The sequence below is a fragment of the Vicugna pacos genome, chromosome 26 (genome assembly GCF_048564905.1).
Source record: "Vicugna pacos chromosome 26, VicPac4, whole genome shotgun sequence".
Taxonomy (NCBI): domain Eukaryota; kingdom Metazoa; phylum Chordata; class Mammalia; order Artiodactyla; family Camelidae; genus Vicugna; species Vicugna pacos.
In genome coordinates, this window is record NC_133012.1 from 14,735,364 (window position 1) to 14,754,870 (window position 19,507).

Genomic DNA, 19,507 nt, shown 5'->3' on the forward strand with positions numbered 1-19,507 from the left:
TTCAGAATGAGAGTTTAAGGAAGAACAGACTTCCGAAATTTAAGAAACTGTCAGCAAAGATACCCAATTCTTAACCACGAGCATATACCCATATAAATTAACACTGTGTTAAAAATTCAATTCCAGAAGTATTTCACACTCAGGTCTTCCATTTAATTGCCAGACATGTGTCAAGTCTGTCCCACGTGCAAATCAATGTGCTAAGTAGACAAAGAGATTTATAAATTGGCGCAACTACCCATTAAATCAAATATTGAACCCCATCATCATTTTTTTTTTAACATCTAGGTCAGCAGCCAATATAGTTACTAACTGACTTAGATATGAAGAGTATGTGGCAAGGTGATGCTTTAACATTTTATGGAACCTGTGGCGTTTAATAGTCTTCCCAAGCGCTGAGCAAGTGCTATGTACGTTGTGATTAGAGACACTCACATAGAACCTGTTTAGCCTTAGCCTGTCAGGAGTGGGGGTGGGAGGCTTGGCTGATGTTGACCCAGAATCTCCCCAAGTACAGACACAAACATGATCAAACCTTTGATACAGGTGTTCTTCCAAGGGACTCTTTGGCCAAAAGGGATCTCTGGTTGCCATTGTGGGAGTGCGGCTACAAGGATCATGCCTAACATTTTTTTCCCCCATCAAACTCACACGAAGTATTCATGGGCTAAATCCATGTAGAACACCTGATATTTTCTTTTTTTATTACTTTATACCTACAAATATCCTTTTCTACCTGTCTAATTTTTATACTGTCAGGAATCCAAACTAACATTCTCAATATTTAATTTGCTAAAGTTCATAAGAATAGAAGTGTTTCTATCCAGTGTCATTGACTCCAGTGAGTGGGTCTTTTTTTTTTCCCCCATTAAAAATCTATGCCCATTTTTTTTTCTATTTGTGTTCAAATCTTGCATTATTCGGCTAAATGTTCTGATACCCACGACTGTTAGGAGCATTACCTACTGTAGTGGTTGGGAACTAAACCACCAGGTGATATGTGGAAGATGATCTGAGTCTGAATGAATACGTCAATAATTCTGTTCTGCACTCATATTAAATGTGTAGGTTAAAATAGGTGGATAGGAAATGGTCTACACTTTTCTGATCCCTGGGAAGGTTTTACAGATATTCTTTGGCTGTTTCCTCATAATTTTGAATGATTCTGCATTCAAGATGTACTTCCCATAACCATTTATGTCACTAACTCAGGATTTTCCTTGTCAAAGTAGAACATCTGTAAGGGCTGTTGAGGGCTGTTGTAAAAATCAGATAAAAAAATACCAACCTATGCCAAAATATCTTGAAAACAGTGGTTGCAAACAGGAAGATACTGACTGTTACCCCAGCAAAAGCAAGAGTGGAACTGAACAGATTAATTAAAGCTTAGTGCAAAAGATATAATTTTGAAATTATATGTATACTAGGAAAATTGACATGTGTGAAGAATCATTAGATGGTACTTTTTTTTTTTAAATAATTGGATACATTTACATTCAGTTCTGTACTGGAATGAAATAAGCCCTATCTATGATTTTGAATTATCTAAAGTTCACAAAACATTCAAATTATCATAAATAGAAACTATTTTTGTCTTATAAAATGTTTATAAAAGAAAGGTACTCTTTCTGAAAGAAGCCAAAAAAAAAAACCCAGTACCTGTGAAAATATTTTAGCTACAATATTTATACATTTTGATACAAAAATAGATTTGAATATATTTTCTATCCAGTAGAATTTGCCCAAATAGAGAGTAATTTTTTCAATTAAAAATATATCTATAGAGAAGAGTCCGTTAAAAGCATCAATAGCAAAATAAGCAAGGTGAAGTAGCAGCAAACTAAAAAGCTTCTGCACAGCAAAGGAAACCATCCACAAAATGAAAAGGCAACCCACTTAATGGGAGGAAAACTTTGCAAATCATGTATCTGGTAAGGGGTTAATGTTCAAAATATATAAAGAACTCGTGGAGCTCAAGAGCAAAAAAAAAAAAATTGGTTAAAAAATATAGATAATCTGAATAAGCATTTTTCCAAAAGAGACATACACATGGCCAACAGACACATGAAAAGACACTCAACATCACTAATCACCAGGGAAATACAAATCAAACCCACAATGAGGTATCACCTCATACCTGTCAGAATGGCTACCATCAAGAATACAAGAGATAATAGATGCTGGCAAGGATGTGGAGAAAAGGGAACCCTCGTGTGCTATTGGTGGGAAAATAAATTGGTGCAGCCACTATGGAAAACAGTATGGAAGTTCCTCAAAATAATAAAAATAGAACTACCATATGATCCGAAATTCCACTTCTGGGTACATATTCAAGGAAAACAAAAACACTAACTTCAAAAGATAGCACTCCAATGTCCACTGCAGCATCATTTACAATAGTCAAGACATGTAAGCAACCTAAGTAGCCATCAATGGATGAACAGATAAAGAAGATACAGTGCGTGTGTGTGTGTGTGTGTGTGTGTGTGTGTAGAATAATAGAGTATTATTCAGCCATAAAAAGAGGGAAATCTTGCCATTTAAGACAACATAGTTGGACATTTAGGGCATTAAGCTAAGTTTAATAAGTCAGGCAGAGAAAGACAAAAACGATATCATCTCATTTATATGTGGAATCTAAAGGCAAAAGATACACAGATACACAGAATGGATTGAGGGTTGCCAGGGGTATGGGGCGGAGGTCGGGCAAAATGAGTCAAGAGAGTCAAAAGGTACAAACTTTCAGTTATAAAATACATAAGTCATGGGAATATAATGTAGCCTGGTGACTCTAGTTAATAATACTATAGTATATACTTGAAAGTTGCTAGGACAGTAGGTCTTAAAAGTTCTCATCACAAGAAAAGAATGTGTCACTATGCGTGGTGATGCAGGTAAACTAGACCTGCGGTGAGGATTTAGATAGATATGCAAATATCAAATCATGGTGCGTATCTGAAACCAATCTCATGTTATATATCAATTATATCTCAATAACAAAATAAATAAATAAATAAATAAAAAGAAAGTAACAATTTCAAAGTTTTTAACCATAAACTGTCTCCTGGAGGACAACTGCTGACAACGTTACGAAAAAACACTGTTCTCTCCCAAGGAGGGATGTTCTCCCGAGTAAGCCCTGGGTATGCGGCAGCTCTGTGACGTTGCCACGTTTGGTTCCCCCTCTGTTCTTCTGTACTTTCAGCTAAACAGGAACTGTTGTTTCTTTCCCTCTGGGTCCTACTTTGCCCCGGTAGCAGAGATCTCGTGGCCAAATTAACTAGTGTTTCCATTTCTATTCTCCCAAGCAGAGTTTACAGGCCACAACTAATCACTCCTGCAGAAACCATGCCATAGAGATTTCTTTGCTGTACACTCCTTAGAGGTAATTTAAGGGGGCACCACATGTAAGATGGAGTCTGCAGAGAAGGACCCTTCCTCACCATACTTCACATTTCCACATCTTTGATAGCATAAAGTCTAGGCTTTGACTGTTGTTTTTTTTTAAGTCTAATTCTGAAACTCAAAAAATGCTTTTTTGGTTGACATTCATCCTAAGGATGATCTTTGAATCTCCTATTAAATTTTCTGTCGACAGAAGATAATTTGGACGTGACATTTTCTTATGAATGATCCTAAAACCAAGCCAGAAGACTCTGACAAAAACAGCATTCTTCCCCCTATCTTCATACCAACGTTTACCAGGAGAACAAAAACGTAATGCAAAGGAAAAAGGGGCAGAAAGGTTTTTTGATTGCTCTTGGTTGAGAAAAGATGTGCCCCTGTATGAATTGCAGTTGGGTCCAAGCATTTCCCTGACTTGCAGGCAGATGAAAGATGGTATGAGGTCTCCTAAGGAAATACTGAGGTGGAAGTGGCCTGAGAGACTGATTTATCTTGGGTGACCTGATTAAAGTTCTACCCATTCATCTGAAAGCAGCTATGAGAAGCCTGGCCTGAGTCCTGGCTATCAGACCATCCTTGCCTCCAAAGCTCGTGGAGGAATATTCCTTCCCACCTTCTCAGTGTTCTCCTGAGTTCTTATCAGATTGGACTGAAAGTCTTAGTTGAAATGCTTCAAAATATCTATTACTTGATATTTGCTGTACACTTTAAAAAAGTAAATAAACAATTGTGATTTCTCTCAAATATTATGAGAGGTATTATTATGCTATAAAAATGTTAATTGGAAATTCAAATTTAACTGGTCATTCTGTATTATTATTTGTCAAATCTGGCAACTCTATTAGGAACAGATCAATGACCGAATCTCGTTTTGATGATTACTGTTAAATTTTTATTTCCCTCCTTTCTATTTTAGTATGATGTTCTGGTTTAACCTTCATTTGTGATCGTTTGTTTCTGACTTCACTTGGTATACAGAATTTTCTGGCTGTTACTGCCACAGGATTAACATTTTTGTAAGCATTTAGTTAAATACTTGAGCTTGGCTTCTTCAAGAAGCGAGCACATAGTTTTACAATGTGTTATGCCCTGATAATGCGCTTTTAATTGTGAATGTATTTACTGAAGGCAAAGGAAGTATTAACTGTGCTCTTAGGGGTCAGAAATTGCAAATTGAGGAAGGCTTTCCCTGATCCTCACTTCTCATGCTATTTTATTTCTCCTGTTTTTCTCTGGTCTCTTCCTGATCCCTGGGTCTGTTCCTCTCCAGCTCTCCTCTGCCTCCTATCCCCTTACAGCTGAGCCAACAAATGGAAACTCTTAGGTAAATTTACTCCGCTGCACCCGCCCTGTTGACCTTTTTTGGCTGTTTCTCGTTTATGGAAAGTGGCCTAGAGTCAAAGCAATTAAGGTCTCTAAAAATGCAAAATGCATGGCTATAAACACTTGCTGTGTTTTGGCTGCTCCTCAGTAGAGGAACTGATTACAGCGTCCGTTGGTTTAAAGGGTGGCCGGCGGATACACAGAGAACAGCACACAGGATGAACCTCTTCACGGGAGGTTTGCTTCTGAACTGTGCACAGACCATCTTACGAGAGTTCAGCAGGTGTAAGTCTACCTTTCAGAAACGTCGTCTATGCTCCCTGTCTCCAGCTCCACAACTTCCAGTCTCTTCTCAACCTCCATCCCTGCCACTCCACTCTCCTGCCACCAAGTCAACAAGAACTGACTAGGTCCTTGAATCCAAAAGGACACTCTTAAATCTTCGTTTTTGAGTGCATCTGACGCTATCATTCCCTCCTTCTGAAAACAATCACCATCACATACTGTGCCCCGACAATACTTTTTCCTTTAAAATTATGAAATAAAATTGCAAAATGTCTTAATGCTGTGATGAATACCTATGAGGCCACCTCTTTAGCTCAAGAGAGTCAAACACCAAATGCACTTCAAACCACACCCTTCCTGCCCCCAGACGTTTCCTGACAGTGATCCTCCCTCTCACTCCTCATTCCCCAAGCCCCCAATTTGGTCAGTGCTGTCTATCTTTGTTTGCTCAGTTTTGATCACATTTGTATGTATCCTTAAATAATTTGTGCTGTTGACTTGCATTTATTTAAATTCTATACAAATGGAGCTAAACTACACTTATCTATAGCAATTTACATTTTACTGTACTTTTTTTAAGCTAATTGTTTGTGAGATCTATTCATATTGGTATATACGGCCGTAGATCATTTCTTTCTACAGTACATTCACTGTTCAAATAGACTACCACTGCCTGATGCTCATGGACTGAAGTCTGGAGCTTAAAGTCGTACATAGGAAACAGCACCGAATTCACTCAGTCTGACCATCAGACCTAAAGAAGAGGAGGTATCGATGCGTTAAGACAGGAATCTGGCCATCACAATCTGTGCTAAACATTCTTTTCCTAAAACTTCCCACACAACACTGTACCTTTTATATGCCAAGGTGGGCCTTACTTAAGCCATTTACAAAAAATATGGAGATTAAAGCAGAATCTCTATTACAAACGACGCTGGCACCTGGCAATGTCACAACGTGAATTATACAATAAAGGAGTGCAATTGCACCAAAATGATGAATCAGAGCTACTAAGAAACTTATAATATTATCATATATTAAAAATTCATCCTCCACACATGTGTAATTCTATATGCAGAATTAAACCAAGCCAGAATGACTCCCAGAGAATAAAACAGCAACACATTTTCCGCCTCTCACCTCCTCCTCCTAGACAGCAATAATAATCAAGCTAAATTCAATGCTACTAAAACGTTTCAACAGCATCTCCAGATAGAGATCAGACTCTCATCTGATCACAACAGTGGCACCGTTAAGTAGGAGGTGAGGTGTAAATATCTTAAAGATAAATGAAGGTTAAGCATAAATCGTGTCACTGCCCTGCTTAATTTCACGCGACTCGTCGGGGCCCCGGGGCGGCTACAGTCCAGGTTTTGTGACCTGTTTGCAAGGGCTGTGGAGTAACAGAGAGGAGCACTCCTTTCCGACTGACAAGCCCGTTACCGAGCTGAGCAGATGCCTGGTGTTTCACATCACCAGCCCATCAAGCCTGCAGATAACCAGCTTCCCTTTCAGCCACAATTATCATCAGATATTACTTCCCTTTCCACGGCTTTACAGTGGTTCCCAGATGCCTCTTAAATCCAGTTAAAAACTCCTGAGTTGGCGTTCGTCTCCCTCTAGCCATTGGTTTGTTTGTTTTCAGCTCTTAGCGTTCTTTCTACTCAGGCTGTGCAAGGTTTACCCTTTCGTGGCCCTGCTGGTATAAGTCAGCTCTGCGCCAAACCACATTCCTCTTCTTCAGATCATAACCACGGCCCAAGAAGGGTCCCAGTTTCTTCCTTCTTTCCTGTCTCTTGGTCCCTCCGCCTCTGGAACTTCCCGCAGCCCGACTCGGAGGAGCGTGTGCTGTGTCAGGTGCTGGTGGACTCACTTAATGAGCAAGTGGTTTGGATTCAGACCTTGGCAGGCCTCCTCTAGGCCAGCCCCGTTCTCATCTAGCAGCTTGGGCATGAACCCCCTGGCCTTTTCCAGAGTGAGAGAGGAAAGGAAAGAAAAGCAGAGGTGAGAGAACCTGCGCAGAGAGAGAAAACTCCTCGGGGAAAGGGACTGACATTTCAGAAGGCAGAGGGAGAGAGGTTTCACCTGGGGCGTGTCTTGGCTGCTTTGTCTGAGATTTCTGCGGGGGCTCCAGATCAGTCTCTGAGCAAATTCCTCTTTGTCTCTCTCCCTTTTTCTTTCTCTGAACTCCTGTGGAGGCCTCGAGCTACTGTCTACACTATGTAAACCAAGTACCTCGAGGCAGCCTTGCAAGTGTCCGCCTTATTGGTTTTTTTGGAATGTTTTCCAGTTTACAAGATAATTCCTTTACCCAATTAGACTAAGCCGATTCCCACAGCATTTCTCCCTCCCTAAAGATCTGATTAAAAGTTCTAGACACACAGCAAACTTTGTTTGAATTTACAGAACATGGTCACATTTTGAACCCAAAGACGCTATGGTATATGTTGGCGTTTCAGTCATGCCCAACTGCAAAGGATACAGTCTAGAAACCAAAAGAAACTTCAAAACCATTCTGTTTCTTTACTTGTATTCACACCATCAAATATGTGAGGGCTAGTGACTTTTAGGGGGTCCTTGAAAATGAGTAACTTCTGCCCGGCAGTAATACACATTCACATTCGGTCCTCACAAGCACACCCTAAGTTAAAAAGGGCACATATAATCATTCCCATTTTATGTGCCAGGGTTTGAGAATTAAATAACTTTCCTAAAGAACGTGCAGTCAGCAGGAGGCAGAGCCGGGGCAGAAATACGGGTGTGCCCCTTCCACCAGTACACAGACCACAGCACAGCTTCCGAACACCAGCCTTTTCGTAAAGTGATGAAAATGAAATGCCTCGCTCCTGGAGAAGGCACTTGATAAATTCTAACAAATTGCTTAAACTTCTCATCTCTCTAAGAAGAGCATAATCCACAGACAGAGGACGTTACGCGTTTGAGCTTTATCTTAATGCAATTTTTCTAAAAGTTAAGGATTAGAAGATAGTAATATTGAAATTGTATTTAAGAAGGAAAAGCCCCACAGACGGCGTCCCAGCACAGGAAACGTTTGTCTTGTTGTCGCACTGAGACTATAAGTCAAGTTTCCCGGTAGAGAAGTCCCCCAATTGGCATTTGAGTGCTCAGCCACTAGGAGAAATTTTTATATGTTAAATTTGCTCCCTTGAGTTTCTAGATTCCCTTCCTACCTGCAATGGGAAATGAAACTGTTTTTAAGTAGGAAGTCCACTTTAGAATCTGAATATTAAGATAAAAACAATGGTCTAATAATATTACTAGTCTAAAGGGCCTTTTTTTCTCTTCAATTGTTACCTCGTTTCTTCAGAATAAGATTTTAAAAATATCACAATTCAACTTACCTTCAAATTCAAAATTTTTGGTGTATAATGAAGTGGTGATCAGGAGTTTTGCTGCTCCGTAGGTCTCTTTTCTTCTCTCTCTCTCCCTCTCCTCTCCTTCCTCCCGCCCGTCCGTCCTTCCTTTTTCTTCTGAACTCTTTCTGGTTATCCCGTTTACCCCCTGTTCACTCAGCTGATTTCAATACAACATATTAGTTCTAAGTCTGCAGGACTTGCCCTCTCTAATCAGCCCTGATTCAGAATAATGCTGTGTTTTCACTCTCTTCTGCCACTGAAACTTTAGAGCAGAACAACCTTATTCAATTTAATGAAAGAAAATAAATGAGCAATTTATGTCATTAATTTTATCAGTCTTCTTAGGGAAATGATAGGAGCATGAAGCATCAAAGACATATTTTGAAAAAATTGAAATGCTTTACAGTAGGTTTGATTGAACTCACTTGGCCCCGGGGAGGCTCTTAATGGGTAATTAACAAATATATTTCAATCTTTTTTTTTTTTTCTTTTCTCCCTAACCTAGGCATGTAATTCTAAAGTTTTCATTCAGGGAACCTCAAAGAGCTTTAGGGTCACAATCAATTCTAGAGTTATTAAAAACAATATAGTAATTTCTTTTTAAAAAATTCTTTGCATACTTGGCATTTTTTTCCTTTCTTTTTGTAGAAAAACGTACAGCATAATAGTGTGATACTTTACATAACACTTTAAAAAACCTGGGCCCATGTTTTTCAGCCTCAGCACAATGTTGCTGTCAGAAAGCATGTTCAACAGCCAAAGTAATTCAGAATAATTCCATGTTTTACATGTGTGCTTTATAAAATGGGAAGAGAATCGACATATGGAGCCCACAGCTATAATTAATAAATGTCCTATAACCTCCTGTTCCCTTTTCTGCCCAAGGCCACTGTCTCAAAATCCAGAGCAACTTTTCTTTTGTTCCCTTCAAGAGATTCAGTCTTATGCAACTGTGGCTTTAGGCTGCAATTCGAGAGGAAGGACAAAATAAAACCCATGGAGATAGGATGGAACCCACATTAGGTTTTCACGCCTCCAGCTCTGATGACCCAGGTGGCCTGTGGAAGATGGTGGTAAATTCATCATGGAGCTCAGCGTGCACCTGGCTCAGGAGGGCGCGACACCAAAGGAGGCTCCAGAGGGAAGTTCAGGAGCTACATGCTCTGCTGTCCTGCAAACCAGGTCAGCCGGCAGGGCAGCATCACATGCGTGAGCTGCACCTGTGCCCCTGGCTGCCCACAGTGACTTTCTGGGCATAAAAAGGACTCTGGCCGCTGCTGAACTCTGTTTCCCAGTCCTATGCAAAATGTCTTTGCTGGTTCATGATAAACCGGAACAATGCAGGAGAGAACATTCTGGAAAATGTGGTTCTATCCTAGCTACTTGGATGTGGATGCAATCTAAATCCAGCACTGTGGTGGAGAGAGGAGTTGGCCTAATGAGTATAGGGTTTTTTGTTTGTTTTTGTTTATTTTTGTTTGTGTTTGTCTTTTAGTAGATTGGAGGAGGCAAAAGTTGGGTAACCCTATTACACCAATTGTTGTTACCATATATGACTCATTTGATGTATATTTTCTGTTTTAAGGTCTTTTTTTTTTTTACCCGTAGCATTCTTGTGGAAGAGACACAGAGCTACACCTAGTGCCAAACAGGTCTTTCTAAAATTCCTATATTCTATTTCAATCATGTCTCGACAGAACCATCTCCTAAATGTTATTTCTGTGGAAACACTGTTAATTGTCTGCTTGACAGCCATTCCCTTCCTGTTTTGTCAAGAACCACGATATCATGTAGTTAACATGGGACCTTGAGCTTCTCCAGCCCTGGAGAGCAAATCACACTTAACTGTTCTAATCCGTCGACAGTACTTTTGGTTCTCCTGCCAGTGACTGGTTTGGGCGTAACCATCACAGAAATCTTGACCACACCTAGATGACCCAGGCTCCAAAGGATCCACTCCCCTCTTAGTAACAGGATTGCTGTGTGATTTGTGTTAGGCACGTGCCTCGGTTCAACACTTTCCCTGCGTACAGACTCCTATGGTTCATAATTTTTTGGAAAAATTGAAAGTTTTAGGTGATATTATTCAGATAATTGAGGTAAAATATGTTTGATTCTCAAATATCAACCGGTATTCTTATTTTCTACCTCCTTTTCCCGTCTTTTTTTTTTTCCTTCTTCCTCTTAAAAAATAAGTTAATGCATATTTTGCATTTGTTTTGATGCTAGGTGGCCAGACAAGTAGAATACATTGATTCTGGTCAGGTATTCTTTTCTCCCTTCCTTTTTCCCTCCCTCCCCTCCTTCCTTCTCTACTTTCTTCCTCCCTTCCTTTCAAAACCAAATCACAAATTACCGCTTCCTGAAGGAGTTAATGCAATTCGCCATTCCAAAGTAAACTAAGCCCCCAAATTATACTGGCAAGGCTAAGTTCTTTCCTAGACTGGACTGAGTTTAGTAGATTATCTCAGTTACAGAAAGGGCTTTTAGTGTACTTATCAGTTTTAAAGATATGAGTGTCTACACAGAAGGGGGGAAATTGGTATTCACATAGCCTACAGCAGTATAAAATTTATAACCCACAGCACTGATCCCAGACCTGTCACACAGGCTGATGATGTGAAGGAACACCATCCTGTTTACCATATGAAGGAAATAGCTGCGTAATGAAATTGAGCACAAGAGAATGAATGATTAGCTCAAGGTAGAGCTAGGGTTCGAGACAGTCTGTCTAGATTCAGAGTTCATTCTCTTAACCACAAAATTACACTGCTGGAGAAAATCACCTACGTTCAACAAGCAGAACATACCACGATAAAAGTGCATTTTCAGCAGGCCTTCTCCAATAGTTCAAATTCCAAGACAACATTGGTGACTTTGCAAGCGAGAGGGTACTGTCTGGTTACTCTTTGTGAGCTGAGACCTCAGGATATGAAAAAATGCTTAAGCCCGTGCTTTGGCTTATCACTATTAAAGAAAGGACAGCAGAGCCAGTCTGTACTAGTACTGTTTTCTCATCACATGTTCCTCTGTGTTGGGCTCAGGAAACTTGGAAATTATTTTTCTCAAGGCTGAGGTTAGATTCAGTTGGACTTGAGCAATCACTAGTCTTTCTGCCTGTCCACCTAGACAGCTGGGCAGAGTCACCAGGTTCCAGGGTGAACTTGGTACTAGTTTGGCCTGTGCACGGTCATCAACCCTTTAGGGCTGAAGATGCCTCTGTCTCTGGTTGTAATTATTGACTCACTTCATGGAAGACTCCACAGAAGGGTTGTTGAAACTTCCCTCTGCTTTCAAGACATCTGCATGCTGTTAGTTAGAATGGAGTTAAGTATCAATCTTACTTACCTTTTAAACATGGTGTCCTAGAATTGTAACAAGGCAACTGCTGAACTTAATTTAAAATGCATAACAAACTGAGCTCCATGTTGAAAATGACATTTTTGATCCACAAATTGTCTAGACACCTACAGCAATGGTGGGCCTGTTCCTTTTCTCTTACGTCCTGCTTTCAACTAACTTTATGGTTCACTTTAAAAAAAGACAAAAAAAAAAAGACAAAAAAAAACCTCTGTCAATACATGACCATGTAATATACAACCATATTATTGTTAATAATCGTGTTATTAGTCACATCAATATGAGTTTTTCATCATGGCAGAAACATATCATTAACATTGCTATAGTTACTGCACAGAGACCTTGATAGCTGGGTAAGATTCTTCCTTTAAAATGTGTATGGATTGGAGAATTTGCAAACTGAGCACAAAAGAAATCTTCTCAACCCTATTCAAAAATTAATCACATTAAAATCAACTAAATGGATTACAAAGAAGGCAAAAGCTGTAATCTTGTGGTGAAGATATAAATTGGAGCCAATGATCAGAGTGTGTTTTCAGTATCAGTGGCATTTGTCATCCAGAAGGCTTAAACTTCAATGTATTCAATTCAATACATAAGTCACTATATGAGAAAATTACATTTAAAAAGCTAGAGAAGTTAAAATGGTTCAAATATAGACATATAGTAAGTAGAAGGTGTTTAATATGTTTATCGAGTGATTTTTAAATATTCCTTTTCTTTGGACAATATTCTTAACCCCTAAATATTCATTAAACTGATTTTAATGAAGCAAAGTAATAAAAATCATTTTGCAACAATTTCATACATATGAATGAAAATATGATACATTATGTAGTGCAAGTGACTCCAGCGTCTTCAGCATGTGAACAGGCTCTCACACCCCACTGTTTAATTCTACACTCTTCAATTGATGATTCTCTCCCAAAACAAAATACTTCATTCAGCCATATTGGACCAGTACCTGCAAAAATCAGATATAACTGTATTAATAAGCATAGTTTAATATTTATGTTTGAATGGAACAGAGCCATTAATTTATTCACTAGTTTAACAAAAACGTGTTGATCATTACGTATATATACATTCTGTGCTCTCTATTAAGATTCAAAAATTAATCCTACTGCCCCATAAAATTTTATATTCTGTCAATGTCTAAACTACTGCAATACAAAGTAGTAAGAGCTGTAACAAAGGCATATACACAGTTCTATGAAGTCACAGAGTAAAGAATGTTTGGTTTTCTCTACGGATTTAATAATTTAGTTTTATTTTTAGAAGGAAGGAAGGAAATAAGCTTTAGTAATAATTGATGTATGCAGTGACTTACTGATCTAGGTGTATCTGTACGAGGCATATCTGGAACATAAGAGATCCTAGCGTTCTTTTCTTAAGTTTCAGTGTATTTCAGTTGGTACGTGCCTGGTCTACCAAGTGTATTATCTATTTTTAATTAAACCACACTCAATATCTTATTATTATAATGAAACAGAATATGGAAAAGAATGTATACATATATGGAATGTATAACTGAATCGCTATGCTGTATACCAGAAACTAACACCACATTGTAAATCAACTATACACTTCAATTAAAAAAAAAAAACAAACCCCGAAGTAAGACTAACACAATTAGCAAAGGGATTACAACCTATTCTGTAAGAAGACCATAGATTATTAATTGCAAACACAAGCAAACCACGAGACAATGGCAGAGCTAACACTTATTCTCTGCCTGAATTCTTTCTCAGACAGAGTAGAAGGAAAAACAAGGGCTGTCAGCAGTAGGCTACTGAGCAGATAATTAACTAAACAAACCTTAACCTTCACTTTCAAGATAAGGACATTACTTTATCAATGAATAGACAACAACTGTTTTTTTTAAAGGAATTCATGGCAAGAAAACTTTAGAATGAATGTTTGGAAATGTTTTTCTGATATTCTCTAAATATTTTTTAAAAAGTTCTTTATTTTACACTTAAGATACGTGGGAACAGAACCTTTAAAACAAATCTCTGAAAGAATGATTACATTGGGTTTGTTAAATATGTAATATTGTCAACCTCCTAATGAGTTTTCAAGAACATTTTATGCCATCAAGAAACTGATGATTTAACAGCAAAATTTCAATAAATACTTTTGCAAAATTGGTGGGTGGTAAATAAATATCCTAATAGTGTAAGCATAATCAATAATGTATTTTTCATTTGGATCAATATGATGTTTCAGTCACAAGAGCTACATAAAGCATATTTAGAAATGTATTCAAAACTTAGAAACAGACTTTTTGTAGCTTTAAAAGTTAAAGACTTGTTTTTTAAAGAAGCATATATAATGGCACATATTGTTAATTTTTATTTATGACTGATTTTCAAATATTCTGTGAATTCAATAAATATTAACAATATGTGCATGGCTAATAATGTGCATAATTATTCAGTAGTATGTGCCTACATTAATAAATCAACAGATATTGGAAATTCTGTAATCACAATGTGGATAACATCTGACCAAACCTTAAAAAAGTAAATCCATGGAGGTTTTCCATGGATTAAAAAGAAGTCACACCATATAGTGGGGGCAGTATGAAAATGCTTGCTATATTAGAACAGTTAGTGGTCTCCTGGCATCTGAAACACAAAGTATGTTAATGAAGAGAGAAGGGCTCTTTGGGAAGGTTGAATAGAATGCTGGGATCATGCTATAAAAATTTTTGAGTTTTATATTGTGAGTTACCAGAAAAAAATAACATCATCAGAACTACATTTTACAACTGTATGTCTGGCAGAAATGTGGAAGCTGGATTGAAGAAGAAAAAATCTGTAAGCTAAAAAAACAGTTAATAGGGTGTTTATATAGGTATTTTCTGTGAAGATTTACTCTTAGAGTTAGGAGATTTTGATTTCTACATGTGAAATAGATAGATAAATTCATTTAATTTTTGAATGATTTGTACCTTCACTAGAAACACCCCAATGCAAGACAAATTATATTTAGGTTTATATTATCAAGATAACTGGGGATATTGCATTTTTTCACTTCATATAATAGTAATTAAATCATTAGGATCCAAACAATGTTTCTATTAGACAAGCAAAGGTTTTCCTGGGCTGATCCTTTATAAGAGTAGTAACCTGGAGAGTTCAAGTATTTTCTGAAATGTTTACAACAGTATTGAACCTTTTCAACTTGAAATTTTAAGGCAGATAAAAAGGAACAGATTAGGGAACTAGGATCTCAAAGTCACAAACCTTGCCAGGAGTACTTTTGGTTACAAATTGCTCTTTCTGTGTCTATTATGGTCCCTTTTGTGTTTGTGAGTGTTTGTACGTTGGAGCATGTTTGTGTATGCATGTTTATTTTAAATATATAAAGTCTACATAAACTTTTTGGAAACTCAAAACCACAGGCAAATAATAACAATTGCATAAATAGTAAAACTACTTCCATGTTACCATGGCAGGGAGCCAAAACAGTGGGGCATTTATAAACTGTATTTATTACACTTATCGACATTGTATCAATAAACATAAGTAAACTTCTTGTGAAAGCCACGGTTCTGTTGAGATTGGGAGCACGAGAACCGTATGGCCCCATGACCTCTGTACCCAGGGTACAGAGATGCTTCCGCTCTACATTTTACAGATCTAGTCACTTGATGTTTATCTCAGCAGTGAAGAATTTTCACAGCGCAGGAAAAGAGAATTAAGGGTAAGAATTCTCTCAACGGCTGAAGCATCCAGCAGGGCCATCCCCACAGGGGTAGCACCAAATAGGTATTACTCAGTCAATGTGCTGACATGTGAGCACAAGTTTTCAGAAGCCGCAGTAGAGGAATTCATGAATGTTAGAGTACCAGAGCTGTGGTCATAACAATGAACATTTAAGCCCATTCTTGTAAGAGCTTACTATGTGGCAGAAAATATTCAAAGTATTTTGAGCTGTTATCACACTGAAGTCTCAGACAACCTTCAAAAGTTAAGAAATGCTGTTATGGTATCACATTACTCTTAAGGAAAGTGAAAATCAGAGAGAGTAAGTCACTTTGTCCAAGGTCACACAGACAATGCATGATGGAGCCAGCATCCCACCCCGGGTCTGCCTAGAGCCAGTGTCTTTAACCAGTGATTGACCACAGTCCCCTGTGTTAACAGATTAAGTCATGCAACAGATCTCTTCTGAAGGCCTACATGAGTGAATAAAATCAGAATCCATTCTCTCTGGCACTGACCTTCTAGTGAAGGCCTCCGCTTTAGGTAAATGTTGCAACTGAGGTCACACACATAAATTGATGGCAAAGCTGATTCTTTTATGTAGAACCCCTAGCTCATATTCCAGTGCTCTTCCCATCAAGAATACAGAGATGTGATAAATATATTGTGTCATTCAATAACTCTGATCTCATGCTATGTGGAAAAGATTCAGACACAGTGAACATGCTAGGTCTTTCCAAATATAATTCAAAAAGTCTTCTTCTAATAACTTTGTAAAATATTGGCAATTATCTCCATTTTACAGGTAAATACGCTGAGACTCAGAAAGGATGCATGGCTTTCTTGAAGTAGGAGAGAGAACAGAGCCAAACAACAGAACCTGATGACATTTAAAACTTGGTGCTATTTATTGACCACAAAAAAGCCCAAATAGAGATGTAAAAATAACTTTCAAAGATTTGCCATTTTTTTTATATGAACATATTCAGGACTATTGAGCCTAAGGAAAAAATTTATTTCTTATGTATTCGTCATCTCCTTACAGATTATTTTCTGCATTAAAAATTAATGCAAAGGCAGCATAAAATTCATAAAATTTCATCTTCATGTATACCTCAAAGATTAAAAAATAGATTTGTTATTTCTTTAGGTAATAACTGTTATTCAAGGATTTTTGTTGTGCTGCCATTGTTATTTTTTTGCCTCCGAACTATTCTTTCGACTGGTGGAAACCTATGCAAAATTGATGTGTATATTTTAGATATGTTTTTATTCTGTAATCCTATCTACTTATCTGTTTATCTACCTACCTAACCATCCATACATCTACAACTCCCTTCTCAATTGGAAGGCTGCATAAGGAGGACAAATGGACTGATTCTGTGCTTCCCAAAGCCGACGACGATAACTGTGTTGTCCGTGGAACCTGTGAATTTACGAGCTTGGTTTGTGATGCTTGGGAGTAGGCTTGGCAGATGACACCATTTCCTCTTAATTTCTCTTTTGAAAAGATAAATATTGATATTTTTTCTGAGTGATCTGAGTTTCTTTAATCTTTTTTTCAGTAACCAAAAAAAAAAAAGAGGAAATCATATTTTCAATGTTAGTGAGATACAGAGTGACACGATGAGATTTGAGATTAGCTGCTGAATCAGTAAGTGGGGAAGCAAAAGTCACTAATGGTTAAAAGTCTCTGAATGAAATTTAATTAAATCCAGTCAAGGCTGGGTGACATGCATTTCTATCACTTTTAAGACTTCTAGTTGGGGAGTGCTTTGTCAACAGCTTCTTCCTTGAGAAAAACATTCTTCTTGTTGTTGTTATTACTGTTATTATTATTATTGGATCAAAGTCAAAAATGAAATGAGAATCAGAACAGAGAATGAGTAAACTTACAGTTCTGGCTCTAGTTTTGTGGTTCTGGAGAAGTTACTTATTTTCCTTGTTTTATCATATATGCAGAACAGAGGGGTGGGGCTGAAATAGCTCTAAGATTTTATTTATCTTTAGAATTCTATGATTCTAAGATCCTGAAGAAGCAAGCTCTTTAGAAATGAATTCTTAAGGACAAAGAACTTGGAGGGACATTCTGTCTAGTGCAGAGACAAGTTAAGGAATGAGTGCTGACCCCTCCCCCACAACCACTGCAATAGCTCTGTAAATTTGGGCAAGTTTTTTGACAGTTCTGTCACTTTACTTAGTTTCTCTATGACAACTGGTCTATAAAATCTATTTCTCACAGGTGCTGTGAGCACTACATGAGAGCATGTAGTAAACATTTGATAAACAATTATTATTCTGTACTTTCATTGTAGTAAACACTTGATAAACAATATTATTCTGTACTTTCATTGTCTCATTTATTGTCTTTGTTACCAACAAGTAATGTTAAGAACCTTCTAAATTCTATATCAGATTCCAACATACAATATCCAACATATAAACATATAAACATCTACATTTTAAAACCTTCAGTGTGCAGGGAGCAGTATGTAAAAGCTAGAGTTCTGACCTACTGATACTTTTTATTTATCTTTTGAGATTGTCTTTACTTCCAATCACTACCAGACAGTTCAGAAGTACAGTTATATTTTTGATTTCCTTCAGTTGATTCATGTAATTTTAAAAATTCCACTCAGGAAATTGATTATGGGCTGCAAAAGCGGTAATGAATGAAAAAGATGGCATTTAGGCTTAGAATTTTCTCGTGCTTCTGCTTTGAAGTTTGCAGCTTCAGCCTCAACTCCTCTACATTTAGAAGAAGATGAGATAGCTTCTCCAGATCCAGCTCTCACTTCCTGCCTCAGCCTACAGGCTCATACTCGCCTAGAACAAATTTCCAGAGTGCCACCAAAGTCTGATAGAGCTCATCCAAGTTTGCTAGAGGGAGACCACTAGGACGAGGGACTGGAAAGTCTGCACAGGGAGACAGGAGACTCACTGTCCCCTCCCTGCCCCATACAGTGGCAGGCACCAGAGCCTGCTCAGTGCTTCCTTAATGTAACCTTTTTGTCTACTCAGAAAAAAGAATGTTCCACTTTATGCAAAAGGTGCATCCGCATGAAAGAACTTATTTAAAGGAATGTGCTTTAAGCTTTATTCCTATAAATCATTTTGCTTGCAGCTGCAAAACTAATTGTTCTTAAAGCTAATAAGGATTATCTCTGGTGAGCCAGGTTTACTATTTTAAAACCATAAAGGAAAAAAAATAAAAAGGAAGGGGGGAAACTGTGTTCAGAAAATTGTATTCTTTCTTTAATGGGAGAATTACACAAAAGAGATAAATTTAAACTTTTTTCTTCTTGTTTCAATTTTGATAATAATGTACAATATAGTATGAATCTGATTCTCCTTGCTTTCCTAAGAGAATGATACATAATTAAAACTCTAACTCATCTTTCTCTTCCTCTCCCCTCTACTCCTCTGCTCATATTGCTAAATTTCCTTTCCTGTCTCGGTTCTGCATTCAAGACTGCTTTTTCTTTTCCTCCTAAGTAAACTGTAAATTTAAGGTGGAGGAATAGAAAATGGAGGAGGAGTTTAAACAGCTTTACATAAAAAGGCTGTTTGCCATGTCTAATCCAAAATCAGCTTACGATGTAAGCCTGCTTCTTACAATACAATGTACAAGGAACCAGATCATGAAATTTATTTCTCGGATTCTTTTTCTCCAGAGCAAATCACCTCAGTTCTGTTCTTTCTCCCAGCTCATCTTGCTTTATTATTTAAAAATTCTCATAATCATTCTTCGATTGTTTGGAGCTGAACTCTACCCAGAGAGCTGAAACAAGAGCTGGGCCTGCGAAGAGTAGAATGGGGAGCATGGGAGAGTTGTTACAAAAGATGCTTCTTAAATCACACCTCTGTACAGGGAAAGCCACATTCAACCTTACCATCCTTTAAACATTGCTAATGCCACTATACAACGTCACACTAATCTGACTTTTCTACCTTTCAAAGAGGTGGCAAATAAACGTGTCTTCACACAGTTGGCGGTGTCACCCCCAGTGATCTCTGCCCCTGTTGAGCAGGACCCTGGGTCAG

At 37.8% G+C, this 19,507-nt stretch overlaps 1 protein-coding gene across 9 annotated transcripts in view; it reads right to left on the reverse strand.

Moving 5' to 3' along the window:
- Window positions 1-12,496: 12,496 nt before the first annotated feature.
- The window catches only part of MSR1 (macrophage scavenger receptor 1), a 250,059-nt gene continuing 243,048 nt past the window's right edge, over window positions 12,497-19,507 (reverse strand). For all 9 annotated transcript variants that reach the window (XM_072950374.1, XM_072950378.1, XM_072950377.1 and 6 more), the window contains one exon: window positions 12,497-12,714. In XM_072950374.1, coding sequence (XP_072806475.1) covers window positions 12,581-12,714 — 134 coding nt within the window. In that variant the 3' untranslated portion in view covers window positions 12,497-12,580. The remainder of the gene's footprint in view (window positions 12,715-19,507) is intronic.